Raw genomic sequence first — 27,616 nt, 5'->3', positions numbered from 1 at the left:
ACTAGCTTGCCATGCATATGAAAACAAGCCTATATTCCATGAAAAAGTAAAACAAAATATAAAACCCTAGAGATTAAGGAGTAAATATCATGCTATTTGACCTCCTTCTCTTCCATGACCATTGCTAAGCTGCCCATACCACTAAAATGAACAAAAAGATCGCTATCATTATGACCTCATTTACCCAAACACCCTATCTTCCCCAAGCCATTCCAGCCTTGGAGGACAGGATTGCAACAGCCATGCTATTTAATACTCTCACCTTGCAATCAGTATTGGTGGTGGCCAAGTCCCACATGGGCAGTATCTGTCTTAGACAAGCTATCTTAGATGCACATGGGATATCAATATAGAAATCAGCATGCAAACATAACACCAAACAAACACTGGATATAGACTATGAATGAAGGATGACAGGAGCTTGCCTTTCTGACCTTCATTAATATACATTAATTTGATAACAGAAATCAAAAACTCAGATCTTAATTGAATTAGGGATTATCTACGCCAAAGAATAGGGATCAGTTTTGCTTTAGTAGAAGACAAAGTTGTTGCTTATACTCTCAACTGTGATTAACTTCAAGGACAAGACAAGCGTATTTCTTCACTTTTTAAAAGTGATACCTTAGACAATGACCTGTCATGAGTGTCCACCTTCCAGGGACCCTATGCTGGTAAAAGTGAACAGAGGATCGGTCTCAGAAGAAAATAGGTGGAATAGTTTCTAATGTCCACTTTCTAACACAGAATTTCACTGTATGTGAAGGGCATCAGCACAGTTATTTTCTGGCTCTTATGGAATCTAGGGCACTTGTAAAGAAAGGCAAAATGCCCAAGTACTGCTCCAGAGAAGTGGAAGATTTATGGCATGCTCCTTCCTCTCTTCCTTCTGCAAGGCTCTCAGTCTTTCCTTTTTCCACCAATTGAATAAAAACCACTACAAACCCACAGCTGGTCCTTGGAATTATGTTCCAAGTCACTTGGAAGTAGTCAAGAGGAGGTGGGCCAGCAAGGTCTGGTAGTGCTCCTTGTACAAGTCCTGGCCCAGGGGATATTGCACTTGGGGACTTAAAGATGAGGTCTGAATTATTCAGATAGACGTTTTCAGAGAAATGGAAGAGTGACTGAAAACAGCAAGATAGGGCTGAATGAGAAAGACGGATGCCAAGACGAACTGAGGTGATGCCACCCTCTAAGCCCAGGGAGAGTGATCCATGCCACTCTCACAAGCGAGACCACAGCACTTCACCTGGGTGGAAGCCAGCCTTGGGGAATCTCCTGCTCCAACACCAAGGCGGCTCCAGGCCCTGCAGGTCAGCTGGCCAGTACAGCACACAGATAAACGAACTCACAGACAGGAGCCGAACTCAGGGCTGGGCCGAGCGGCTGCCTCCCTCCCGACCCCGCCACGAGGGGGATCTCGGCCAGGCGACTTCCCTCAGTCCCCTCCTCATCCCACGGCTACAGCCCTTCCCAATGTGGAGGTAGGGGGAGAATGACGACGGGAGCCGGCGCTGCCCTCCCGGCACCCTCCTCCGACCCCACCTGCCAGGGCAGAGCCCGCTCCCGTTAATTGGATCAAGGGCCGGGCGGCGGGGGCGGGGAGGCGGGAGCTGTGCCGGAGCAGCCCCGCCGCTGCCATCGGAGCACCCCGAGCCCGGGCCCGCCCCGCCTCCAACAGCTCCGGCGGGGCGGGACCCCCGAGTCCGCGACTGAAATAGGGGGAGGGCTCAACCGGCCCCACCCCCCGGTGGCCGCTGCCCGCCGAGCGTCCCGCCGCGCCACGCCGCCTGCGAGGTAAGCGGTGGGGTCACTGCTGTGGGCTTTGCTCCCCTGGGCCCGGCGCCTTTTCGGACCTGTGCCCTGTGGGGTGCTGGGGGTCCTGGCGGCGGAGCCCGTCCTGGTCCTGGCGCCGCCTTCCCGCGGCGAGCAGCGTGTCTCGGGACGCGCTGGCAACTGTGAGGGAAAAGTTTCCTCATGGAAAGGGGGCGGGTGGGGAAGGCGGTACCCGGCTGGGCGCTGGCTGTGGACAGAAGGGGACTGGGAGGCGGCTCAGGGCGGTTTGTCTGGAGGCGCAGCGGAGACCCCCGGTAGGTGCGGGAGCGACGGCGTGCGGGGCTGGGAAGGGCGGTAGGGCTGCGGTCCCGGCGGGTTGGTCGCGAGGGGCTGGAGAAGCTCTTACCAGAGTTTCGCTCCCTTTGCGTCCCTAAGCTTTGCCGGGTGCCCCGGCGCCGGCCTCCCGGGGCCGGCCCGCTGTCGCCGCCCCGTCACTGGGGGCTGCCGAGGCTTTCCCTCCCTCCCTCCGGAGCCCGCGCCTCCGCTCCGCCGCGGGGACAGGGGCCTCTTTGTGCCGGATCCGCGCAGAGCCGCTTCCCACTCTGAAACCAGAGCCGCGGGCGCTGACAACGCTGTGGAGAGCGGGGATAAGGCGGCTTCCCAGGACCCCCTGGGAAAGGGGCCGCTCCGGGGCCCATGCTCGCGGGGCTCTAGTCCCTTGTCTCCGGCGTCCGTGTTGCCGGTCTGTGAGCCGGACTCCGGGCAGCTGAATGGAAAAGTTCGGTAGATGGGACCGAACAAGATGTCCTTGTTCGTCCTCTTCCTCTCTTCTGGCTGCCGACAGCAAGGTGGGGAGGGCGAGGGACAGGCACCAGGGGTGCTGCCTGTGGCCGTGTCACCGGGCCCCTGGCAGGCTGCTGGGGTTACCGTGTCCTCTCCAGCCTAGGGCAGGAGAAAGCTGATAAACAGGGAGGGTATTAGTGGGCCTGAATATCCAGTGCTTGAGAAGACAGTCTGATTTGTTTCTGGGCAGGGGAGGAGGGTTCCATGGTCTCTGTAAAGCTATCGATAAGTGAAGCTAGCGTGGCCCAAACGCATTAACTTGTTCCACCACTTTCTGTGCCAACTATGTGTTCTTTCCTTGCTTCAGTTCTTCAGGTATGCAAGAAGGCTCAGGGCTTGGTGGGGCGGGTGAGGTTAGCTGACCACCGCCAGACACTTGTTCCTGGCCCTAGGAAGTAGTCTGGCCTTTTTGTTCACTCTTTGACCCTCTTTATAGAACTGGTGCTCTCTATTTCCTGAAACTGGAAATGAACTTCTCTCCCCTTCAGATCAGCTGCCTGTCTAATTTGCACAAAGAAATTTCTGATATAATGGTAATTGATTGCAGTATAGAACCCAAGCAGAGCCTCCCACTCTGCCCTGGAATTGAAGTGCCACTAAGCCTTACAGTGGGTGACTCAAGTCATTCTCGGGAAGGAATCAGAGCAGAATGCACAACTGCAGTGTGTGGGCTAAAATGACAGGGTCCAGATACTCAGTGATCCAGGTGTGAGCTGGTCTTTGGGTGGAGTCAAAGTGAAGCTTCTCCCCATGAGTTGCATAACTAGGCACATTTTTTCATGCAAGGATTCACCTTTCCCTGAAGTCCATAATGTGCTTTCTGTGAGATGGAGTCTGCTTTGATAGTGTTTTGTGTAATTAATGGTATTTCTCTAGAAGTTCCCTAAAATATTTACTCGATTGTCCTTTGAGTTGCAGCTTGGAACAGAATGAATGTGTGAGCTAGATCAGCTGCCTGCTGCCTTCCCTATTCTGTGCCTGGTCCATTGTATTGTTTTACTGGCTTTTTAATTTTTTTCTTGTGATCTGTGTGTTTGAGCTTCTCTGGCTTGCCTGCACTTGTTCAGGTGAAGACTGTCTTCTTCTCAGGCTGCAAAAAGCAGTAACTTCAGTGTGTCACCTTTGTATAGGGCTGAGAACAACTGCACACCTGGAACTCTTTTCTCAAATGTCAACAAAATTGTGTGTGGCTGGACTGTGCCAAAATGCTGCAGGTCACTGGCAGACCATGTGTATAAACAAGTCATAAAAGCCTGAAAATTTTATGGACCCAAATTAATTTCTTCACAGGATAATGACTGGTGCTTTTAGTCATTTTAGGTTTTTGTGGATTTTACAAGACCTAGCCTGAATCTTCTGGGCCTTCCCTGGATGATCATGAATTTCCAACAAAAAGAAAATAAATATGTATCAGAGAATCAATGTATATTTACACACACACATGCATATATATATAATACAACTATATATATACATATATAATGTGTATATATAATACAATAATGTAATAATATATATATATACACAGTAATACAAAAATTGGACTTCTTAGAAGATGCAAAGCTGTAAGAATGCCTCTACCACCACAACGGGGTGATGTGAGCTTCTGTCAGAACTCATGATATCAGCAAGCATGGCAAACACTGTATATTCTTTATTCTGGCCATCTCAAGAGTGGAGATTATTCAGTTATTGTTTGAACCATTTGGTCTGTATCATGGCTGGCATCCAGGGATTGAACTGGGGACCTCAAAAGCTAAAAGTATCTGCTTGTAACCTGAGTGGAAAAAGCTATACTCTTGATCAGAGAGCATTAATAAACTGCCTGTGTTTTTGCCATCAGCTGATCAGTGATCTGTGAATTTGGGTTGCTCTTGTGAGTTCATGGGGAAATGCCTGAACAATACGAGAGCTGTTTAAGCCCTTTAAGGAGCTCTTATCTTTTTAAAGCAGACTTTGTGATCAGGCAAGCTGTTTTATCGCTAGTTACTTAGTATGATGGGTGTAGAGGGTACTCTGTGAGAGGCAACTGTGACAGATAGATTTAAAAAAAGCCTTAATATTTTAGTCTCAGACTTTATTGGATGGGTCAGAAAACAGTGGCTACTGTATCTGGAAATTTTCATGAAGAATTTAGAATTTTGCTCTTTGAAGAATTACAACAGAACTTGGCATCCTGGAAGCAGTTAAGAAGCTGTTCAAGTGGTAGCTTTTTGCCACTACCTTGCAGCATGGTGATGACTGTAATTTAACATCAAAATGCACTCTTGACTGTCTGGCACAAGTTTTTCCAGCAGCACAAAGAAAAATGTTGTGCAAAGAATGGTGCATCTTCTGCTGTAATAATCCAGCTTTGTTTCAATGACCGGTACATTAGTCTCAATTCCTTCATGCTGAAATGTGGGCTGAAGCTGGGCACTGCTATAAGGCACTAAATGTGATTGGCATCCTAATCACATTTGAGCTTTCACTGGTTTCTCCTTGCTGTGAGTGGGACGATGGGAATGAGCCTTTGAGACTTGGGATAGTTGGAATTTGTGTGTTAAATCTAGTGATTGTCACTGGGCACTGCAGCTTGTTGAAAAGGCATGTGAGAGATCTCCATGGTACCGGGGGCCTGGATCCAGAGGCATTAGGTTTGTATGGGATTTTATGCTCTCTTAATAGGTGACTGTGGTAGGACTCTGTTTATTGCAACTAAGTTTTTCCAGGCTGGAGTTAGAATTGCTGCAGGCAACCCATAAGTAACAGTGCTGGCAAGTCTTCAGCCTCCTCAGTCCTGTCCCTACTGTGAGCTTGCCCAAGCAATGTATCTCCTGTTTGCAGGAAGATACAGTACTTGCCTCCTGGGCTCTCAGGGACATAGTCCTTTCAGTCACCTACTGGTGATTTGCTGTTGGCAATAACTTGCTGCCATCCCTCAGTACAGTACCCCTGCTGCTGAGCCAAACCTCTTCCACTCCTGAGGGTGCTGAACTGCACCAGCTGCAGTACTGCTGTGCAAAGCTCTGAAGTGGCCTTGCTGCCTTTTCTGACAAGGGCAAGAAGCTTTCATGGAGGATTGTGAGAAGATGCAGCATATTTCACTTCTTGAATAATTACAGGTATTTACTTCTGCTTCTTGATGTTTTCAGTCAACTCTGCCTTGGATGAGGACTGGTGAGCTATGGTAACCCATGGGAAACCTTGCTGTTGACTCCAGCAGGCTTCTTCTCCAATGCAAGTAAACACCTAGGGTTTTGAGCTGCTTCAGGAGGCATTGCAGGGAAATAAAGCCCACTGGATTGCTTTGTTGTGCGTGTGGTTTTTTTAAAAAGCCTTCCAGTGTTCTTTCCTCACATGTCAGGTTGAATCCTGAGGACCAGAAACCAAAATCATTCCTTTGGGCAGTGGACTGAGAAAGCAAATGACATTCCAGTGATGCTGAACATTAAAATCTATCCGGTCATGTGTGCACTTTGGGCTGAATGCCCTGTTTGCCTGTGTTCTCCTAAAGTATTTTGAATAAAATTTAGGATATGAAGTGTTAATAGTTCTGGTTTTCAGCCTGAGATCCAGAAACTTATTTTAAGAGGCACTACTGATACTAAGGAGCAGATTCTGTGCAGATACTATGAAAGCAGATAAAAGTTGCTCCATGACATGCAGGGCAATGAACTTCAAGAAGAATGTGTGAAGTATTTGTGGCCTTTCAGTAGAAGAATTTCAGCCTTTCAGTACTTAAAATAAGCTTATATAAAGAGGGAGAGCAACTTTTTGCATGGGCAGATGGTGATCGGACAAGGGGGAATGCTTTTGAACTAGAGGAGAGATTTAGATGTTTTGAAAACATTCTTTACTTAAAGGGCTGCTAGAATAGGTTGCCCTGAGAAGTTGTGGATGCCCCATCCCTAGTAGTGTTCAAGGCCAGGCTGGATGGAGTTTTGAACAACCTGGTCTAATGGGTAGCATCCAAACCCGTGGAGATGGGCATGGAACTAGATGGTCTTTGTGATCCCTTCCAACCCAAACCATTCTATGATTCAATGTAGTATGAATCTCCACAGTGCAGGCCAGTTCCTAATGGCTTTCCTACTTCAGCCTTGTTACCTGTGTGTATCTCTGGGAAATCTGTCAGAAAGGTGTATGAATATGTTTAGAAGTGAAGTACCTCCAAAGTGGCTGATCTGCCAAACTCTTCTTGAACCAGGAGATGCTACAAAGGAAATATAAGTTCTCTCCAGTCCACGGAGCAAATGATGCTTTCTTTCCACATCTGGTCCCATAAAAAAATATGCAAAATGACTTTGTATAAAAGCTACTCTACAGTCCTTCCAGTTTATATAGTATTGAAATCTGCCTTAAGTTGCAGTTATTTTCATACTGTTCAGATTTTCCTGCAGAATAAACCTTCCTCTGGTAACAAAAGGTGAAAAAAGAGCCTTGCTGTCAAAGTGGAGGAACTGGTCACACCTGGAACAGAAGCAATGGGTGTAATACTTTAACCTCATTCTTCTTTACCATAAGAGATGCCCTAGCACTCAGTTTTATCTTATTCAGCTCTCAAGTCAAGGAGTTGGTTGCACTCCCTTCTACAGACTGTTCGGGACTTCAAACTCTGCAGAGAACTGGATGAACTTCAGAAATGCCTTGATGATGATCTTTAATGTTTTTGTCTCCATTATATGAATATTTGGAAGGAAAGTATTCACATAATAAGCAGTTTTAGTAAATCAGCTTTTACCATGTAAAACCAGAAACCTATTTGATGCAGCCATAGATAAAGAAATGCAGTACTTTGAAATAATTGGCCATATGATTGTCACATACTTGGTCTGAAGGACAAATTTCTTCCAACTCTTATCTCCCATTCCCCTTTCTCAAAAAGCAGCCAGTGGAAAAGACAATTATTGGTAAAGGAAATCCAGAAGCTGCAGAACTGCAGATGAGTTAAAAACTCACTGTGGCTTCCAAGTGGGAGAAGGGAACAGAGAAGGCTGGAGACTTCTGACTGCTGTGCAGTCTAGTGACGCAAGAAATCACCAGAAGCTCATTGTTAGAATGGACCTAACTGGCTTGTGGCTCCCACAAAGTTTGTTTGACTGCATTGACTGCAGTCTGCTTCCTTAGGACTTCCTAATGCATTCATGTAAACTTGATCCCTGCTCTTGGCATTGCAAGGTGATTCAATCACAGGAGACTATTCCAGTGACAGGAACTTACTGGAGTTTGCCCCCCTACCTGCTCCCCATCCACAACCACAGGAAACACCCCTGATCACCACTTCCCACTATTTCTGCCTTCTTTACTCAGGGTTAAATGAGTCCAGGGCATTTTATTCTGTTTGGATCAGTGTTGTTCACATGAAGATCCAAACAAACCAAGCTTCTTACTCCAAGCCTAGTTGGAGAGGATAGACTGGTCCAACCTGCTACTACAATAACTTATCTTTACTAAGTTCCAGACAACTGTGTTATAGAATGGACTATTGATCTTACCAGTTAATAAGTGCAGAAAAAAACATTACCAGGTAAGATGTAGATTAAGTCCTGGAAAATGTTTGCATTCAGTGTGGATTGAGACTGCTGAGGAGGGATATACTAGCTTTGACTAGAGCTTTAAACACCTGTTTATCAGTGATTTAGGAAGAAAGAACTTTCAGTTGTTTGGGGTCCCATCTGATGAAAAGATGGGATGTGCATGTGGTTGGTGTTTGCTTGCAGAGACTGATGCAGCAGGGTGGGAAGTACCCTGGGAAATATCCAGCATAGAAGTAAACAAATAAAGAGGCCAGGGAATGGGACAGTAGCAATTACAGGTTCCCCATATCTGCCTGGGTTAAAACCTTGCCCTGAGAGAGTGGTAAGACAGAGAGTGTGAGAGCTAGAAAGTGGGCATGCTGGGACTTAAGGAGTAGAATGGGAATGATGCTGTTCATAGGTCTAAGAAAGCAGCTAGGGTAGTGCTGTTCCTGGTAACTTGTGTGTGTGGCTTCTTACTAAGCTATCAGCTGCAGCTGCTAAACACATAGATACAACATACATGTTTAAATTATTCCAGCAACCATTTTGAATAAAAATGAACAATGCCTATTGCCCTGTTTGAGTATGGTACACAATGGTTCGGCACTGGCTTTTTCCCTCCTTCAGCTCTGTATTTGGGATTGTAATTTTTTTTTTTTTAATAAAAAGAACAACTGTGAAGAAAACGTAACATGTGCCCTGATAGCCCACTACATTCTTTCATTGGCATTGTCTCATACTGTCATGTTAACCAGAATAGATCTGTGTTCCTGTAATATTAAAGATCTTCGACATCATATTGGAAATAAAAGCAGATTTTTTTTCTTTTCTTGGTAAAACAGTTTCTGTCTGGTAAAGCTATGTCAGCCAGGAATCATAACCCCTAGGTCAGCAGCAATGTATAAGTCTGTCTGTCCTGTAGCCTTGGCTGCTGACAGGGAATAGCTAATAGTAGAAAGGATTGAGTTCTGCTTGAACGCTTTGAAAACAGCTTGGGGTGGCACATGGGGAATGTCTGTCATTGGTACATTAACTTGATCTGAATGTGAAGACTAAGCTAAAGAAGCTGTGGTCAGGATTCAGGGGGTCAGCCTTTCATTCTTGTCTGTGCATTAGTACTTTGGTATAATCATTGAGAATTTTGCTAGTGGACAGCCACATGATCTCTAGAGAGTCATGGGCTGGGAGATGGGCTTCTGTTACAAGCTTGCACAGAGCTGAAGTGACCTCTGTGTGTAGTTACTGTTCTGCCTGGTGTCTCTTTGACCTTTCCCTGGCTGGAGAAATGAGCTGAAATCTTGCTTGAAACTGTACTAGACAGCCCTGGCAGGCTTCGGTCCTTAGGGAGAGGCTGGGAAACACTGGCTTAGTCCCTTTCCCAGTCAGGTGACTGCTGAGGGCGTGACACAGCAATAAGATAAATACCTCTAAGGGAGATTTTGGGGGATCTTTGTGTTACTTGGCATTCTTTCTAGCAGTAGACAAGAACTATCCCCTCTTCAGAAAGGTGAGTATGCCTATAAATACCAGACCTCCTACATAATGGCAGTGGAAAGCACATTACTGGACATCATCCCAGTTACTGGTGCAGAGCTATTGGATGTGCAGTTCCAGAGCTGGGGAGTCTGGAAAGGACACCCTGTCCCATACCCCATTTCATTCTTTCTGTTGAGGACCTTCCTAGCTCTGTTGTACCAACAGCAATCAAGTTTGTTACACTGCTGGAGTGATGTGGAACCTCCTGCCTTCAGCTCTCTAGTTTCATTCTGACAAGTTAGAAGGAAAAAAAAAAGGGATTTCATGCTTGTCATTCTGTAAGGGAAGGGAGGGCTGCCATCTTTTTGTATAATTGGATTGTTCAGATTGAAACATTTATCTGCAACCTATACCAGAGTGCCAGTGTTTTTGGAGGGAAAAGAATGCCTTGACCACTGTGCTGTACAGAAAAAATGACCGGGGAATCAAACAAATTGGTTGCAGAAAGTATCAAATTCCTGTTTTCTGGTGGTAGTTGTCTTGAGGTGGAAATTAGTTAGTAGCAACCTATTACTGATTAAAACATTTGCTTAGCTTGGCTTTAGCACCTATATAGAAATTGATCCACAATAAAAATGTGTCTTCACCAAAGCCTCACTTACTAGATAAATGTAACTCAATTTGTTCCTACATGTGTCTGTATCCAGCATTTGCTGTTATAGTTGGGAAAGGGAAGAGGAGTTGGGCAGAAGGCCTTGCCTGGTGCAATATACAAACTTTGTTTATGAGGATGAATTCCTGCAGGGCTGCAGCCCTTTGAGCCTTTGCAGAGTTCAGAGATCTTGGGGAACTTAGGAAAACAGTTGCTCATAAGGATTCTCAGGAAGCAGTCAAGCAATGCATAGAAGTGGTGCCTTGGGCATTTGGAGGCTGGAAGTATTGGAATGTGGTAGAGATGGAAGAGAATTTCTGTGGTTTACCTGCCTGAGAGAAAGCTTTCAATGGACAAGAGCTATTATTACTTTTGGATCTAGAAGTTTTCTTTGTGGATCAGGACCCTGTTGCACAGATGCTGTGAAAGCATGAAGCAACAAGGCACACCCTACAATGCGTAATGGGTTTCACATGTTTTTGAAAGGGAATGTTTTAGCCTGACACCTTGGTCTGAGGGCAGGGCTCTGTGGTCTGAAACACGTCCCTGATTGGATCACGAGTGAGAATAACAACGTGGCTTAAAGGTAGAAACATCTCTACCACAATGAGCCCTCGGGTATTTTCCTGAGTGGAGCTCAATACCAGTGAGACAGTCATGAGCCATTCCATCTTTCTGCAGCTAAAGAACAAGAAGCATTTTTTGATAACTTAACAAGGAGTTGATAGCAGGTGTGGCCTAATAATTATGTTGGCTCCTAAGTGAGAGCAGGTACGTGGGAGAAGGGAGGTATCTTTTCTAACACAGCAAGCTGAAATAGTTGTAGCTGTCATTTGCATGGTTCAGATTGCCTGATATTGCTGGTTGTGGTGGTGTCTGTGATTCCCTTATCCGCAATCGTCTGGAGGTGTGAAATGAATAACAGTGTAGTCACTCTTTCCCTCTTCTTCAGAGACCTCCTCTTGCAGGAGCTGCTGTGAGGTCTTAAGTAGCTCTTAACTGTGAGAGCTGATAAATAAAGGTGGGAAGGTAGGCATAAACATTCCTTTGCCCTGCAAATATGATTTGCTAGATAGCCTTCTCTTAGCAGAGGTGGCAGTGGCATCAGGAGGAGTCTTGTATGTGGTACTGGCCCACGTAAAACTCTCGTCGATCCAATGCAAATCCAGCTATGTTGCTCATACTGTATAGGCTCTGCCAGCCCTCCTGAATAATTTGGTGGCTCTTGCTAAACCAGGCTGTCCATGAGGTATCCCTGTCATCTTTATTTTGCTGTAAAACAATGTCTAGGCTTTGGCATATATATATATTTACCTTTCCCGTCAAACTTGGGTTTTCCCTGGTCTCAAACACTTAGTGGCTCATACCATGTGGTATTTCAGGAATAGATAGGCATGAAGGGGTGGACTGGCAATCTACTTGCTAGTCTAGGGCTCACTCAGGGTGACAGCAACAGCTGTTCTTTTCAGCCCCTCTGGGCAGTACTAAGTACCTTCCCTATGTCTGAATGCAGATCCAATTTGATCTGCTGACTGACATGGGCTTGTGAAGTATGTAAAGTCCAGAAAAAGCCCAGCAGGAAAGGGTCGTTCTTATTCTTTGACCTTTTTGCTTCTACCAAGCTGGATTTTTCTGGATTTTTATAAAGGCTATACAACTGCTATGGAAATACATACTCAACTGACTGCTTACTGAGGTCATGGAGATTAGCCTGTAGAAATATACCACTTCACTGTATTTCCCCCCAGCTACTGTGCTGATGACTACAGTAGCGCCTTAAGCTGTGGCATACTTTGCCACATGATATTACAGATGCTGAAGAATCATATGAATTCAAAAGCAGGTTGAAGAAATTAATGAAGAGAAATCTGTTGAGTACTCATTCATAGGTGGCACATCCAGCTCAGGGATGTTCCTGTCAGCAAGTGGTTAGAGGCTTGGAGAGCATGCAGGCAGGCATCATGTATGCTTGCTCTGTAGTCAAAGTGAGGGAAAGTATCTCCTTTTGGCTGCTGTCTAGAAAGGCTATGAGGCCATGATAAACCTTAGTCTGATCCAGCACAGCTACTATTATATTTCAGAGCCAGTTAGTGATAGTAAATCTGGTTGAGTTGGTGACTCCTGAGAAAGCAAGCAGATGTGACTCAAATTCTAACATGGAAAATGCAGAAAGAATGGATTTAGGGTTTGGGATGTTTGCTTAGCCTGACTGTCCCTCAAATGAACAAGCATATACTGCCATACAATAGCTTTCCACATTTACCCCCTAAATTCCAGTACCATGTAGTCAGCCTGAATTGGAAACCAGAGATGGAAGGCATGTTTGTGATTCACTGCTTCCTGATAAAGTGGGGATGGGGGAGTAGTGCGGAAAAAGTGATACAGCATTCATTTGTCATGTATCTATGTCTTCATCAGGAGAAAGAAAGAAAGGATGAGTTTTAAATACACTTTTACATACCTTCACAAAGTTTTTTTTAATCATAGCAATTTCAGGAATGTTTAGTCTGGTTTTATTGAGGAGTACTGGGAAGCCTTAACCTTTTATCCAGTGACCTGGATGACTCAGTCACAATTCTTCCCCCTCAACCTCTTGTCTTCCCCTTCCTCATCAAAAGTCATTACTTCACAATAACCCAGTCTGCTTTTCTTTCCTTCCTTCTCTTTCCCTAACGTCTTTCATTTCTTCTCAAAAATGGTCTTATCATCTGGCTAAAATTCCCACTTCCATGTTTTGCATTTTCTACTCTCAGTTGCCCTAACCTTCCAGCCTCAGCTGAGTGCATACTGGTGACTGAGAAGGGATTTTTTTTTTTTGCTTGTCTACAGTTGAGGTTTTTGTTATTTTTGTCTGTTTTTTTGTGGGTTTTTTTTGTTTGGTTTTTTTTTTTTTTTTTAATAAATAAACTTTTTAGATTGAGGTAAATCCCCGGGGATGTAAAGATGAGATAAATAAAAATGTCTTATTCTGCCTGGCTTCTCTTAGCCTCTGCAGACCTTTTACTTCTCTTTGCTCTGTGGAAAGCTGAGGACCATTACCTGACCATTACCATACAGCAAAATAAAGTATTTCTGAGAATGTGATTGGAGCAGCTTACAGAAGCAAGGGACAAAAAAAGCTCCCCTGCTAGAGGGCCACATTCTACCAGTGCAGTGCTAGGTGCTCTTGTACTAAAGGGACTGTAGACCACAATATGCATTCTGGTGAGTTTTGGTGGCTTTTTCTTTTTTTCTTTATGTAGAGTTATCAAGTTCTTTGACTTGTGTATAAATCTTCATCATTAGTTAAAAGAGACTGGAGAAGGTATGTGTGTGTCCTTCTCTCTTAGCTATGTGTAAAAGTATATGCAGCAAGGGCATGAAGGCGGTGGGGTTTGCTAAACTGGACACTGTCCAGTGAGGGGGACCAGGCCTCATGTGGGGTGTCTGGGTGCCTATTTTAGGCCTTTCTGGCCCAAGCTGTTCCCTGTGCTCAGCTGTTGTGATGCTACCTTTCCTGCACAGTGCTGTCAGCCACCCTAGTGTTTCTATTTTAACTCTCGCTGGGGCTAGATCTTGTGACACAAGGATTTGGCATCTCCTACGTGCTGGAACATGGCATCTCGGGAGGCACAGTGGGTGCAGCTGCTATATCAGAGAGTGCCCCTCCTAAGTAGCTCGTAGAAAACGGACACCCCTTTGTGTGCATCAGAACAGGCATCATCCCTGCAAAGAAGTGTCTGACCGTGTCCATTTCTGTCTCCTCCAGTCTTTTTTCAGAGTCTGAAGAGCCTGAGACACACTTGCCAGCTTCCCACTGCTCCCCTGCGGCATCTCACTTTCAGCTTTCAGGTATGTAGTTACTGGGGCCAGGAGTAGAGTTGCATGCCCTGGAGGCTGTAAGATGGTTTTGCAGTCAGATGACAAATGGTGGGGAGGGAGGGCAGGGACAGCTGGTGGCATGGTGGAGGAATTAATTTTTCAAGGTTTGTGTACCTGAATGTCATATCCCATTTAACAACTTGCTTCAGTGACTGGAATTCAGCATTTCCAGCCTTCTGAAGAAGGCCAGAAGAACAGCATTAATATACTTCTGACACACTCCATGGGATGACACTGGGCAAACAGTCAAATGTCAGAAATTCCTGAAGTCTGGGTTGGGGCGCTTCACTGTGCGGCTCATGCCACCAAGAAGGATTTGTATGAGGTGGGAGATGTGGACTCTTGACCTGATCTTTTCTGCTGTGTGCTCTGTGGGCTAGCAGAATGAGCAGATACCTCTCTGGGGTGTGAGGGAAGCTTTTTATAACTAGGAATGTGCAAGAGGAGAAGTGGCAGCAAAGGCCATGCATTAACCTGTGTTTGTCTGAACAGAACTGGGCTTGTCATCAAGTAACTGGGCTTGGGTCCTGTTACTCCTTCTCTCATTCTTGCACAAGAACAACCCTGAACCTCTCCCCAAGGAATTCATGGCTTTGTACCACATCAGGAACAAACTGGCAGTGCAGGCTAGCACAGGGGAATGGGCAAAAGTTCTGAGACAGCAGAGAATGAGAGGAACCTTTTACCTTCCAGTCTAGATTTTGAGCCTAATGCAGTGAGTGTAGTGAAAAGAGCAGCTGTGCAGGGATGTTTCTAGGGAAGCAGTGCTGCTGGGTAACAGGCACATGTGTTGCGCTGCCATTTGGCTGGGTATGCCCCAGCACCTTTCTGTACTTCTGTTCCAGCACAGTTCAGCTGGTGGGCAGCTTATGGGGCTCCTCCCCATTCAAGACATGCCTGCCTGCTGACTGCTCAGTCTTGTTTTCCCCAGTCAGTTGTTGTAATCCTGAGTCGTACTGGGAAGCTGGAGTCATCTCCATTGACACAAGACTTTAAATAAAGTCTTTCAAGGCAGATTTTAAATAGTTTTGGCTACCTCAGTTTCTGTTACCCTCTTGAGGGCTTTGGTTAAGAACAGAACCTCTGCAGAAATATTTGGTGCTGCTGAAGAGTGTTGGATTCATGAGCATGTCCAATATCTGCACAGCCAAAGTTTGGCAAGATTGTCTTCTGCAACATCCTTTCCCAATGTGTTACAGGCCTACCAAGGAGGCCTCTTGTCTGCAGGAAGGGAGGAGGCTGGTTCAGCCCTGGGCATCTCTGCTGGACCTTGCCATCTGCAGCTAGAGGGGCACTGATGACAATACTTGACTGCAGGGCAGCAAGTTGGGCTCCTCCAGCTCCAAGAGTCATGAACTATGCTGTCTGCAAAGGCTCAGCTAGTGCTATGATGGAAATCACTTTTCTCTCTTCTCAGGTTAACTGAAATCTGCAAACATTCTCTGCTGCAAGAAAAAGAGGGTGATGTCATCAGAAGATGATGCTGGCGGGGAGGCTCCTGGGGGCAGTTTCTGGGAGGTAAGGAAGGATAATTGGAGTGTGAGGGAGGTAGGAGTGTCATCTTACCACCCACTGGTGAAATTGGGTTGAGTTCCAGGTCTGTGGTGACATGTTGCCCTTGAGGAGTGGAAGGGAGGAGCTGTGGGAAGGTTCAGTGCCATGCTGTGTGTTACTGCAGGGAGTAGTGAGTCTTTCTTCCATAGATACTGTGGAATGAGAGTTCCTTATTCAGTTGACATTGATCTGAGCTGTGAGAGAAGCAAGCAAAGCATCTCAGCTTCTTCCCTCCAGTGCTGTATCTACATGAGACTGCCAGAGGACGGTCTGAGCCCAGATGCTGACTTCAGAAGGGTCCATGTTCCCTCCCTGTGCAATGATGGGCCTGCTCTGGTCTGTACTGAAGGAATGTGAAAGTCAGTACAGTATAAACAATAATGTTGTGTGACATTTCAGGCTGGAAACTACAAGCGGACAGTGAAACGTGTGGATGACGGCTACCGGCTCTGCAATGACCTTATCTCCTGCTTCCAGGAGCGAGCCAAGATAGAGAAGAACTATGCCCAGCAGCTAACAGAATGGTCCCGTAAGTGGAGGACCAATGTGGAAAGAGGTAAAGTTGGCATATCAGACTGGGAACAGGAAGCAATCATTGCACTCCCCTGTTTGAGTGCTATCTTACTGAGGTGACACTGTTTCCTTGAGGGACAGGCTTCCCCTCCCCAGGGAGGGGGTAACTTTCTTGGATGTCTTTTTTGTGTATTTGCCTGGTTTTGTAGTCAGTCCTCTGATTCACTTGGAGATGTGTTCTCTTGTCATGTGCATGGTTATTAAAAAAAAAAAAACCAAACATTTGTGCTTAGTTTGGCAAGTCCTTGGGCAGTCCATGTCTTAAATCAAGCTGGAGATACCCCCCCTTTAAGGATGGCTTAGCTGTCTTCTCCTCCAGTCTGAGAATAACTACTAATACTGTGATTTAGTGCCAGTATGCTCAAACTGATAGTGTCTCACAAAGTAACAGGAAACAATGGGACAGATGTCCCAAAGGACCTGCTGGTTTGTGGAGCAGAAACCTAGCCTCAGTCATGAATTAATGTTGCTCTCTGCTCTGAAGCCTAAGCCAGATTTGGGAAGAGAATTTTCTACAGAAACCTTCTCCCTAGTAGGCACTGTCTGGGACTGTTGAAGCTGCCCAAAGAAATGCCCATCTCATCCAGCTCTAACAGCCAGTCACGATGCTGCCTGGTGGAACTGTGGAGACCAGTCAGTGCTGACTTGTTTGATGGGGCAGAGTTAGACTCCATACTGGTATGTAAGAGGAAAAGAATCTGCATTCCCTTCTATGGGCAGTAGGTATAAGAGCTTCTCTGATGCTTGTTCCTGCAGGTCCTCAGTATGGTACTCTGGAAAAGGCCTGGCATGCCTTCCTGACAGCTGCAGACAAACTGAGTGAAATTCACCTGGCTGTCCGGAACCACCTGGCTGGTGAAGATTCGGATAAGATCAAGGCCTGGCAGAAGGAGGCCTACCACAAGCAGATGATTGGAGGCTTCAAGGAAACAAAGGATGCAGAGGACGGGTTCCGCAAGGCCCAGAAACCCTGGGTGAAGAAGATGAAAGATGTAAGCAAAGTGTGAATGGGGAAAGAGAGATAAGGGTAGTTGAGCTGGCTGCCTGATTTCAAGAGCCACTGGGCAAACAAACTAGGTTAGCCAGAGTAACAGAGAATTCCCAGAGGGGGATGGATCTCTTGAGGATCTCATGTTCTTGTGGTTTTATAACTTCCTTCCCATATGGGAAGACTTTGGTAACAGGTTTTGTATTCCTGCACAGCAGGTGAGCACTGAAAGAGATAATTTGAAGGTACCACTTCCCACTGAAGCATTGTATACTAAATGCTGAACTGGCATTCCTGTTAGGTTGCTGCAGACTCGAACAAATACTAACATGCCTCCTCTGAGTATTGGAGGATCAATGTGGGCAGGATCATAGCTTTTTCTGCATCCCTTCTCCTGCAGGTGGAGACTTCTAAGAAAAACTATCATGCAGCCCGGAAGGAGGAGAAAACGGCCCATACAAGGGAGAACCATGCCAAAGCAGACTCGTCTGTCTCACAGGAGCAGATGCGCAAGTTGCAGGAGCGTGTAGAGAAGTGCACTCAGGAGGCTGAGAAGGTGTGTGTGTGTGTTGTATGGATGGGGGTCACAAGGACACTCCTTTCAAGGAAAAAGCATTGGTGGTAATGTCCCTCAGGGAAATGATTCAGCTGAAGCCTGTAAGACGATGCGAAATCCCATCATCTGAGGTTTTAGTGAGCTAGACTGAGACTTCAGTAAATAAGATCTTGGTCTTTGAAGTTAGGCAAGGTCCTAATTTATAAATAAATTTAAAATAAAAAAGGAAAAAAATGTAGGGGACTTGGTGCAGGGAGTGGAACCTGTAGAGCTGAAGACTTGGCTACCAAAAATAAATTATTTGTCTGTCCACAAGAGGGAAAGTGTGGAAGGTCCTCTATGAAAGAGAGTAGTAAGGAAGAACAGGAAACTTGCAAGAATATTAGGAGAGCAATGGACTGGGATATCAGTTGTGGTGTTTCTTAATTCTTTGGTGTATTTGTTCAACAGAGCAGGGAAAAATTTATCAATCCCAAACCAGAGTAGGGAGGGTTGTTACTTGTTTGCCATCAGGGCAACACACATCTCACCACTGCTGTGTTCCTGCTGCAGTGCAAGGATCAGTATGAGAAGATGCTGGAAGAATTGAATCGCTACAATCCCCGCTACATGGAGGACATGGAGCAAGTGTTTGAGGGCTGTCAGGAGGCAGAGCGCAAGCGATTGTGCTTCTTTAAGGAGATGCTTCTGAATCTGCACCAGCATCTCAACCTCTCCACCAGTGAAAGGTACTGGCCCTGATGCAGAGGGGAATTGTGCCAGCCTGGAGTGCTTAGGCTCTGGTGAGGGGTGCCAGTTCTGGTGTCTCTGAAAGCTGCTTGCATCAGCCAGATCTCACTTCTTCCCCTTTCAAGTGTATATTAGAACTGGCATTTGGTCTCTTTAGAGTGACCAGTGCTGGGGTCTGTGATTATAGGCAGTGCCAAGCTCCCCAGAGAGGATTTTCTGCCTTTGAACCCTTCCTTTTTCACTACTCTCCAGTACTGTCCTGTGTGTGTACTTCTATCCTATGAAAAGCCTCATGTTGCTATATGTAATCCCAGGCTAAGGAATGTAGTAGGTCTTTTGCCTTCTAGTATTGATGGTTATTCCACCTATTTTGCCTTTAGTAGAGAGATTTTTTGTGAAGTAATGCCTGTAAGGCCACAAGTTGCCCTAAGCAGAGGTTACACAGGGGTAACAGGCGCAGCCAAAAATCTTCTGTGCCGCTTTTATGGTAGAGGCAATAAATCTGAGCCACCTCCCTGTCCATGTGCAAGAATGTGCCAAGTTATTTCAGTGCTCATTTAATGAGCTGTGCTGGCACTTGTTAGGCACTGCCACACCAAACAAGCCTGTCCCGTTTGCCAGGCTGACTCTCCAGTAAGGAAGGCTGTGTTTTCCTGGGGCTGAATAGGTGGTGCTCTGGCATCCTTAATCCTGTGGGATTGAGGATACAATTGTGCATGAGGTTAATCTCTTCCTTCCTACTTGGCTTTTGGAAAACTGCTGAGGGATTTGATTACTGGTGGTTCTGTCTGTTCTGGTTGTAGCTTTCATGCGTTGTATCGGGACCTCCACCAAGTCATCATGGCTGCAGACAACCAGGAGGACCTGAAGTGGTGGCGCAACACTCATGGACCGGGCATGGCGATGAACTGGCCTCAGTTTGAGGTGGGGTAGCAGTCTAGAGTGTGTTAATGCTATTTCCAAACAATTAGCTGTTCAGCTAATTGGTGATTACTAGTCTTGTGTTGGAAAGACCATGTCTTTGCTCAGCAGGCTCGGGATGTTGGGCTCTTTTGAAATTGTTGTGTTGCAAGCTGTCTGCTGTCCAAAGGGGCACACATAGGCTGCCAAGCTATATTCCAGCAATCCAGCTGCAAGGTCAGAGAACAGGAGGTGGTGCTCAGGGCTGTAGGACAGCTTTCTGTGATGATTTTCTCACAGCCTCTCTTGTTGCACCTTGGGATTCAACAGAAATGAGCCTGCTATACCAGCAAGGCTATTGAGCTGACCAGTTCAGCTGCTACTGAAGTACAGCCTGGTCTTCTGTTGTTTTATATTGGGCAGAAAAGATGCACAGAGCTTTTCTATCTGAGTAGCTTTGATGGTATTACTGGTTTTCCCTGGATAGGAATGGTCCCTCGAAACACAGAGGCAAATCACCAAGAAGGAGAAGAGTGGCAAGATGGCTGATGATGTCACACTGACCAGCATTTTGCCTACACGAGATGGTGTTGTCTCACAGACCCCTCTGCAGACAAGGTAAAGGCTGAATTCTGGGATACATCAGGTTAGGAAAAGTACAGTCCTGCCTAGGGTCATGAATGAGTTGGATTGATAAGAGTCATCTCTTCCTTAATTTCCTGTCTCTTGTCAATGGCCTTACCTGTGGCACTCTGGAAAAGGCCATGTAGAAAATGCCATTTAGGGTAGCTGTTTGGTTTTGGGTTTGTTTTGTTGGGCTTTTAGGGGGTTTTTGGAATTTTTTGTCAAGCACATTCTGCCTCACAAAGTGCCTTCCTGGTAAAGATCCTTCTAGTGACAAGATTTAGCCCAGTCTGACTAGTGCTGTCTGATTCTGGCATGCATTTCCCCAGTTCTTCCTCCCAGACAGGGTGAGAAGAGTTAGGGGTTGTGTGGTTTCCTAAATGAAGGTAACAAATTCTTATTGTTTTTGCCTGGTATGGTGCTGAGTAGTACCTGACAAGTTTGGGTATAGCTGCTTCACTTACCAGGAAGCAAGCCGGGAGAATAGTGAGAAGCAGAATAGACTCATCCTACTGTTCCAGTAGCTGTCCTGCTTTAAAAGGTAGACTCTGGCCAAAGTGAACTGAGCAGAGAAGAATGGGGATATAGAGATTTTTCAAGGCCACTACTGTATTTCACAGTCAATTGGATTCAGGGGCCCTATTTGCCAATCTACAGGTTTTCCTATCAAGAGGAGCAGAACAGCTTCTTCTGTGACACCCTGAAGGCACCAACCCATGTGAAGTTAGTATGGAACATAGCCTCTGGGTTTTTTGGGTTCCCAGTGTCTATCTTCTGCTGCTCTTCCCCTCTTCTTTTGTCCCTGACTTGGAAAACATAATTCCAGATATCTCATCAGGATGCAAAACACAGCTTTTCCTCTCTGTCTTATTCTTGGCTGGAATAACTCTGGATGCAGCTGAGCTCTCCAGTTAGGACTGGCCTTCCTTGTATGAAAAGATCTGCTAGAGTAGGAGGAGGTCATAAAGAGTGTGTGTGTGTAAAAATACTTTGAGAGTGAGTTATCCTCCTGGCCCTCAGGGTTCCAATGCTGGAGTGCTTTCAACAAAATCTACTGTCTCCTGGAATCTCTCTTCCCTGTTCGCCCTCGCTTGACTTTTGGGCCTCTTGCACCCTGTCCTATAGCAGAGCAGTCTCAGGGGGAGTCAGGGTGGTGCATGATTCAGGGGGAGGTTGGTGAAAGATCAATCTACTAACAACCATCTTGTCCCCTCTTGCCTTCCCCACACGCAGCGGAGGGAAGGAAGACATTTTGGAGTGGTCAGATGAGGACACTCCCAAGAAGTGTCCGGATGCCAACAGGCATGAGGAAGACCTAAAGGTACCAGGTGTACGGGTACGAGCACTCTATGATTACACAGGACAGGAGGCTGATGAGCTGAGCTTTAAAGCAGGTACAGAAGCACTAATCTCTTACTAACCTTCCACTGTCCTCACTTGGGCTCACTGAATGTTTGAAACACTCTGTAAGAATTGCATGTCCACTTGAAAAATGACATTTATTCTTCCCTTGGTCTGACCACTGCCAGCTCCTTTGAGGTGGATGACACAATGGGAAATCCAGTTTTTTCTAGACCAGAAGATAGTGAGGCCACATGGAAAGGGACGGTCTAGGCCTTGGTCAGAGTGCAGGGAGAGCAGACCCCTGCCTTCTTAGGGCATTTATGCTGAATTGTGCCTTGAGCCTTTATTAAATGTTTCTCCCTTGCACCATTGATATAAAAATTACATGGGTGTTCTGCCTTGTCTTTTCAAATAATGTGAAGATAGATATTTTGGGAGACGCTCACCCGACTGACATGTACTACTGAAGGCAGAAGTCAGCTGGCAAAAAACAGCTATACAAACTGTTGCTCAAAATGGGTATCTCGAGAATGGAGATCCTGGCTTGCAGCAGAGGATTGAGCACTGGAGCAAACAGACCTGTCTCCTTTTCTTCCTTTAGTTAAATTTAAGTTTGCATGTGCCCTCCTCTCATCTTCAAGTGGACATTGTGATCTTGGGAGTGTCTCTGATCTTGCTTGTTTTGAGTTTTACATGGTATCTCTGTGCTATGCCTCTCCAAAACACACCCACTGAAAGTCAGTGAAGTCCTTCAGTAGCAGAGCCTTGTGCCGGAGGCCGATATCTGTGCTGCAGTGTTACCATGCTAGTAAACTTCCTAACGCTAACCTGTTGCTTTAAAATATCCTGGAGTATGGGTGCTCTAGAACTTGGTTCTTTCATTCCACTCAGCAAATGAAATGGGGTATGACTTGTTAGCTGTAGTCATCTCCTTTTTGAATCTGCTCTGAGCAATGCATACCATTAAGGTTTCAGCTTAAGAGCAGTGACTTTCTGAGACTCTGCCAATGAGGGATGTGCCTAGTGATGCAGTCAGACCTCCCTCTCTGGCAGAAGTATGACCTTCTACAGGTCGAGGAGGGGATCTTTCTGCCCCTTCCCAAAGTAGATGTGGGAATGTTAAAAGTCTTTCCTGGTCATAGTCAGAGAAATCAGTTGATTTCATGCCTTACTGGCCAAACCAGACACTCCATCATGGAAATAGGCATTTTGGGTCCTAACAGCCAGAGCTTAGCAGCTTCTTGTATTTCTTCCCTCTTGCCTATCAGAGGAGCCACTAAGAAAAAAAAGTCAGATCTGTCTGATCACTCTGGTTTGTAAGCATGTTCCTTAGGGAGAGAAAAGCAGGCAGAACTATAGGGCACAAAACTTTTCTGATGCTGAATAGAAGAAGTGAAGGTCTGTTTAAGTTCCTTGGTCAAGGTGATAGTACGGAGTATAAAACTGAAGAGATCAGTGATTCTGGCTTTGATTAAACTGCAGTATGATAGGGGTGTTAAGGGGAGAAGAGTGTGATGATTGAGACCAATAGTCTTGTTTTTTATCAAGTCATCTTAGGTGGGTAAAAATGCCATGCTGCCTTTCTCAAGACTGCCTCCTAATGATTGTTCTTACTTTTAGGTGAAGAACTAATGAAGATTAGTGAGGAAGATGAGCAGGGCTGGTGCAAGGGCCGACTTCTCACTGGTCAAGTTGGACTCTATCCTGCTAATTACGTTGAGAAGGTTGGATCATGATTGCTGCTGCCCCACCAGTGCCTCACAGCCATACCAGCATCGCCTGCAGAGGTCACTGGGTCACTCCTGGCCCCAACCCACCTTTGCAGTATATCCAGCAGCTTCTGGACTTTAAAGGCACATATTCCATGTAACTAATGCTTCATTTTAAACATCTAGATCTGTAGGGATTTTCTAAAAAATAAACAAGGATGAATAAAGACTTTTCTGAGCACTACAGTAGTGTAGGAGTGCAGAAAGAAACAGATCCTTTTGACTTGCACTCAGTGAAAGGAGGTAAGTGTTTTCAGGGGGCTCTGTAGAAGAGAAAAAGCATATTTCCTTGACTTCAGTGCACATGCATCCATAGTGCATTGGGTGTTGAGGTCTGCCCTGCCTCCAGGCTTCCTGTTCAATTAACTGTTGATATGCAGGGTAATAGGGAACTTCTACTATTGTTTCCCCTTTTTAGCTCCATCAAGCTGACTGGCAGAAAGCTCTTTATTCTCTCATGTCTTTTATAAGTTTTCCCTCACCTGCAAGCTTGTTGGCTTCCCTGATAAGGCAGCTGGTAAAAGTTACACAGCTACAACCTGAACATCTGTTTTCACTGCCCTAATTTTTATTGAGATAACCCCAGGAATGAATGATTGTATAGCTGAGGCACAGGAGAAAGAAGCTTCTGTCTTGCATGGTGTGGCTGTTCAGGCTAATGAGTTCTGAACAGACCTGTTGTGCAGCAAGCTGGAGTTGACTGAATGCTCCCTGAGCTAAAATGGATTTGAGACATGCTGAAGGCTGTTTTTAACAAAATGACAGCCATGTTCCAGTGCTTTTCTGCTTAGGATTCCTAAATTCACTTGTGCATAATCTAACACATCTAGATTATTTTTGCTACACCTATCTTCAAGAGCACTTAGTGCACAGTAGAGACCCCTTTTTTTTCCCTTTCCAAGATCTTCTTGACATACACAGGGCTAGAAGTGCACTCCCTGCTTTGCCAAAGACCCCTGCACTGTGATGAGGGTTGCACTGTGGAAGTTGCCTGCTGGGTAGCACAAATTATCTATAGAGGGATAACTCCCCTTTTTGTCCTGAATTGCTGCAAGTGCACTTCTGCCCAGTTGTTAAGTGCCATTCAGCAGGGAGGATGTATCAAACATCTTTCTCTCACCTGTCCTCCTGCCTTTGAAAGCCTGTGAGGCCGCTGGGAAGACCTGGCATCCTGATCCTAGTGCTCTGCATATTCCAGCATAGGGACTGATAAGCCCAAGAGCTTGAGGGAACAAAAAACTGGAAAAGCTCCCATTGTCAGAAACAAAGGCAAGCAAGCGTTTGCTTAAAAATGGCTTACTTAGTACATCTGCTTGAAAGTGCTGCTGAAATGCATTTGAGTTTATAGTAACCTTCTCTAGTGACATTCTTATTCCGGCCTAGCAGATGTGAGTGACCTGGCTCAGTCAGACTCACAAAACTCAGTCGAGCCTCCACCAACCACTTGGGGTGAACTGCTTCAGAGCTGTTTGAAAAAAGGGTGCTACACATAAAGTCTAAAGTCATGGATGAACAATGCGATTAAATGTATTGTGTTAACAGCAGCTAGTAAACCAAAATGTAGACTAAAACAGAGGAGGGGACAGACATATTCAAGCACTGTTAATTTATGAAGATTAAAGTATCACAAACATCTCATTGCCTGGTTGACACCAGAAATTAGCCTTTTACAGCATACTGGATGTCTTGAAATGTAGTCTGCCATGGACAAAAACATGGGAGACTAATGCTATTTAGTGCTTTTGTGAGACCACAGAAATTTACAGTTGGAAAGTTTTGCTTGAAATATCCCTAGCAATGTACTTCATGAATGGGGAAGAGGCGTGCAAACCAAAAGAAAAAGGCTAAAGCATTTTGCTCAGAGTCTATTATGTAATTTCTCAATAAAAGATAAAGTATTTCCAAAAGGCAATTATATATCTAAGCAACAGACATTAAAAATGCCTGGATTTAGCTATGAATTTAATTAGTATTCTAGGTTCAGTATCTGAAGATACCTCTAAGCTTATGCCATGTAATTAGAAGTGTTGGTATATAAGCACTTGGATTTATTTAAAGATCCAGTCTGCTTTCAGTTCTGTGTCTCAAGTAAAAATATAATTAGAGTTGTGCAGTAATTGCAAGTGTTCCACTTGCTGACCCACAATGGAATGATTTGTTGCTCCTTTGTCCTAGCACATGCAAATATGAAGAGAGCCGTGCCTGCCAGGCTTCTGAGAGAACTGAGACTAAAACAGTGCTAAAATGACCTGAGATTCCTATAAACAGTACTGAAGTTTCCCTGATTAATCTGCATATTTCAAACACTAATGCTAGACTTGCATGTAAGGTCAAAAAATGGTAGAAGGGAGCTACAGAGGATGACATGGAAAATTGACTTTTAACTCCTCTTTTGAGTTCTAGTCAGGCTATAATTAGGGATGGAGCTAGGTGTGGCCATAACATGCTAAAGGACAGAAATGTCCAGTGAACAGGACCTCTGATTACAGTACAAACAACCTGAAATTCCACAGGACAAAGTCTGAACAGACTTGTTTATCCTAGGAAAACATGACCACCTGATTATAGTGGGCTGCTTGAAGGTTTCCAGAAATTGTGACATATTGTATCTTATGTGAACAAGTTCTCTAAGGACTGTTTGCACATCAGAAATTCCTGCCAAGAGCTGAAGTAATGGACAGCAGACAATACATTGAGAATGAAAAATTGTGTGGCTGGACTATACCTCACAAACAGGCATGGCACTTAGTCCTGGCTACCCAAAACCATCTGGATTAGTAAAAGAGAGCTTGTGTAGTAAAGATCCAGCTGGAGGGAAGGAGGGAAAAAAAACCCACACCAACTTACATCTAATGATCTTATATTAAAGTAATAGCTCTGCCTGGATACTTGGTTTTCCACAGAAGCAAATGAGGTTTTGTTAACCACAAAGGTTCTAGTTGAAACTTCCATGCCATGCCAGAAGTTTTGTGTGTGAACAGAGACACGTATACATAAACTAATTGCTGTGCCTGAATTCCAGAAGGCCAGTGAAGCCTATTCTTCCCCCGTGGTTTTTGTAAAAAAAATACAAACGCACCTCTGTGCCTGATGGGCAACACAGTGAATAATTATCTAGTCATATTTTATTTTTTAATAAAGCCATTCCTTGTGGAAAACACATACACCTGTGATTAGCAGATAATTCATTTGGTTCTGGCATCTTCCTGGAAAAGAATTTTGGAACTATCATGCGAAGCTTGGATTTCCTGTTGATTAATTTTGTAGGAAGAGGAAATGAAAGATTATCTATGACAGATCACACCCATTTCCCCAAAGTAGCAGCTGAGCTTGGCTAACCCAGTAATGGTTTTGCCCTGTAGGCAAAATCTGGGTCACAGAGCCCACGGGGCAGCTGTGCTGTGGGATGGCAGCTGAATTGTGGTTAGCCTTCAGCTCTGGGTGGCACTCCCACAGCCCTGCCTGGAGCTTGGGGCTGTTGCTGCTTCAGTTTACTTTCCATCCCACTTCCCATCCCCTGTGTCCTCGTGGCTGTTTTGCTTGGCACTAAGCACTGAGGCAGGTGCAAGTATGTGGCAATCCTGCAGAGAGACCCATCAATGCTGTTAAAAACTGTCCTGCACTGCCTCTGCTTCTGCCCTGTTTGCAGGTCCAGCCCAAGGCCACAGCTGTGAGGCTGTGGAGCTCAGCTCTGTTGTCTCCTGCAGGCTCCCCCGACTGCAGTGCAGGCTCTGTGTGAACTGGAGCTGCCTTGCATTTGTGAGCTGCTGGCATTATGCTTAGGGACAGCAGGCTGCAAAAATCCCTTCTGCTTGTGAAAAAAGCTGGTGTCGTGGTCAAAATGGGCTTGAACACTCCACTTAGACCTGTAGGAGATCATTTCTAGAGTAACTGCACTGAGACCAGTTGCTAACAGATCATGGGGCTGAACATGAGACAAAGCCAGTGCCACAAACTGTTCCAAATGTGGTTGGAACTGCAGGCTGGCAGCAAAGGTTGTGGAAAATAAACAAGAATAGTAAGGCAGCATGATACAAGGCAAAGTGTCTTCAAAGGTACCTTGCACCAAAACAACCCAAAACCAAAAAAGGAGAAACAAAAAACTTGTAACCATGTGATGAAGCGCTGCCCAGGTCCAGGCTACAAGGAGCTGAAAAACTCAGGGCTGCAAGGGAGTGAGACTTTACCAAGCTACCTAGGTTCTTAGCAGATCAAAGAGGATTAATATGAGATGATGAACAAATCCTTGCTGAAAGAGGGGGGAAGTGGGGGTGAAGTAGGTTCTGTAACTGGAAGAAACTGGTTAGTTATCTTTAGAACATCTTGACTAAGCAACATGGCTCCAGTGAACTTTTCCAAACTAAATTTCAGGCCAAATCACCTCAGCTGTTTTCAGCACATCCATTTTTTGGCCATGTCCTCCTGTTTTTCATCATTCAGTAACCCTGCTTGCAGAGGTTTCTGGTTTGT

General features: G+C 45.5%; 1 protein-coding gene and 1 long non-coding RNA gene across 4 annotated transcripts; one reads left to right on the top strand and one right to left on the bottom strand.

Moving 5' to 3' along the window:
- The first annotated feature begins 1,606 nt into the window (after positions 1 to 1,606).
- PACSIN3 (protein kinase C and casein kinase substrate in neurons 3) lies at positions 1,607 to 26,308 on the top strand. 3 transcript variants are annotated; one of them, XM_053944559.1, is made up of 12 exons: positions 1,607 to 1,797; positions 13,997 to 14,079; positions 15,527 to 15,627; positions 16,063 to 16,219; positions 16,993 to 17,228; positions 17,625 to 17,780; positions 18,333 to 18,508; positions 19,313 to 19,433; positions 19,897 to 20,027; positions 20,691 to 20,756; positions 21,267 to 21,427; positions 22,998 to 26,308. In XM_053944559.1, exons 3-12 carry the CDS (start codon positions 15,574 to 15,576, stop codon positions 23,111 to 23,113), a joined length of 1,374 nt encoding a protein of 457 aa, XP_053800534.1. In that variant the 5' UTR covers positions 1,607 to 1,797; positions 13,997 to 14,079; positions 15,527 to 15,573; the 3' UTR covers positions 23,114 to 26,308. The 3 variants fall into 3 exon arrangements, with proteins under 3 accessions (XP_053800534.1, XP_053800536.1, XP_053800535.1); XM_053944560.1 differs by lacking the exon at positions 1,607 to 1,797 and adding an exon at positions 2,026 to 2,090; XM_053944561.1 differs by lacking the exon at positions 20,691 to 20,756 and having other exon boundaries at positions 1,608 to 1,797.
- LOC128789080 (uncharacterized) lies at positions 26,250 to 27,616 on the bottom strand. The gene is made up of 2 exons (XR_008431313.1): positions 27,528 to 27,616; positions 26,250 to 26,352 (listed from the first exon to the last, which is right to left on the bottom strand). It is a non-coding gene; the product is annotated as an uncharacterized LOC128789080 (long non-coding RNA).

The sequence above is a fragment of the Vidua chalybeata genome, chromosome 6 (assembly GCF_026979565.1).
Source record: "Vidua chalybeata isolate OUT-0048 chromosome 6, bVidCha1 merged haplotype, whole genome shotgun sequence".
Classification (NCBI taxonomy): Eukaryota; Metazoa; Chordata; class Aves; order Passeriformes; family Viduidae; genus Vidua; species Vidua chalybeata.
Note: the sequence above shows the minus strand (reverse complement) of the source record. Positions and strands in the feature narration are given on the sequence as shown.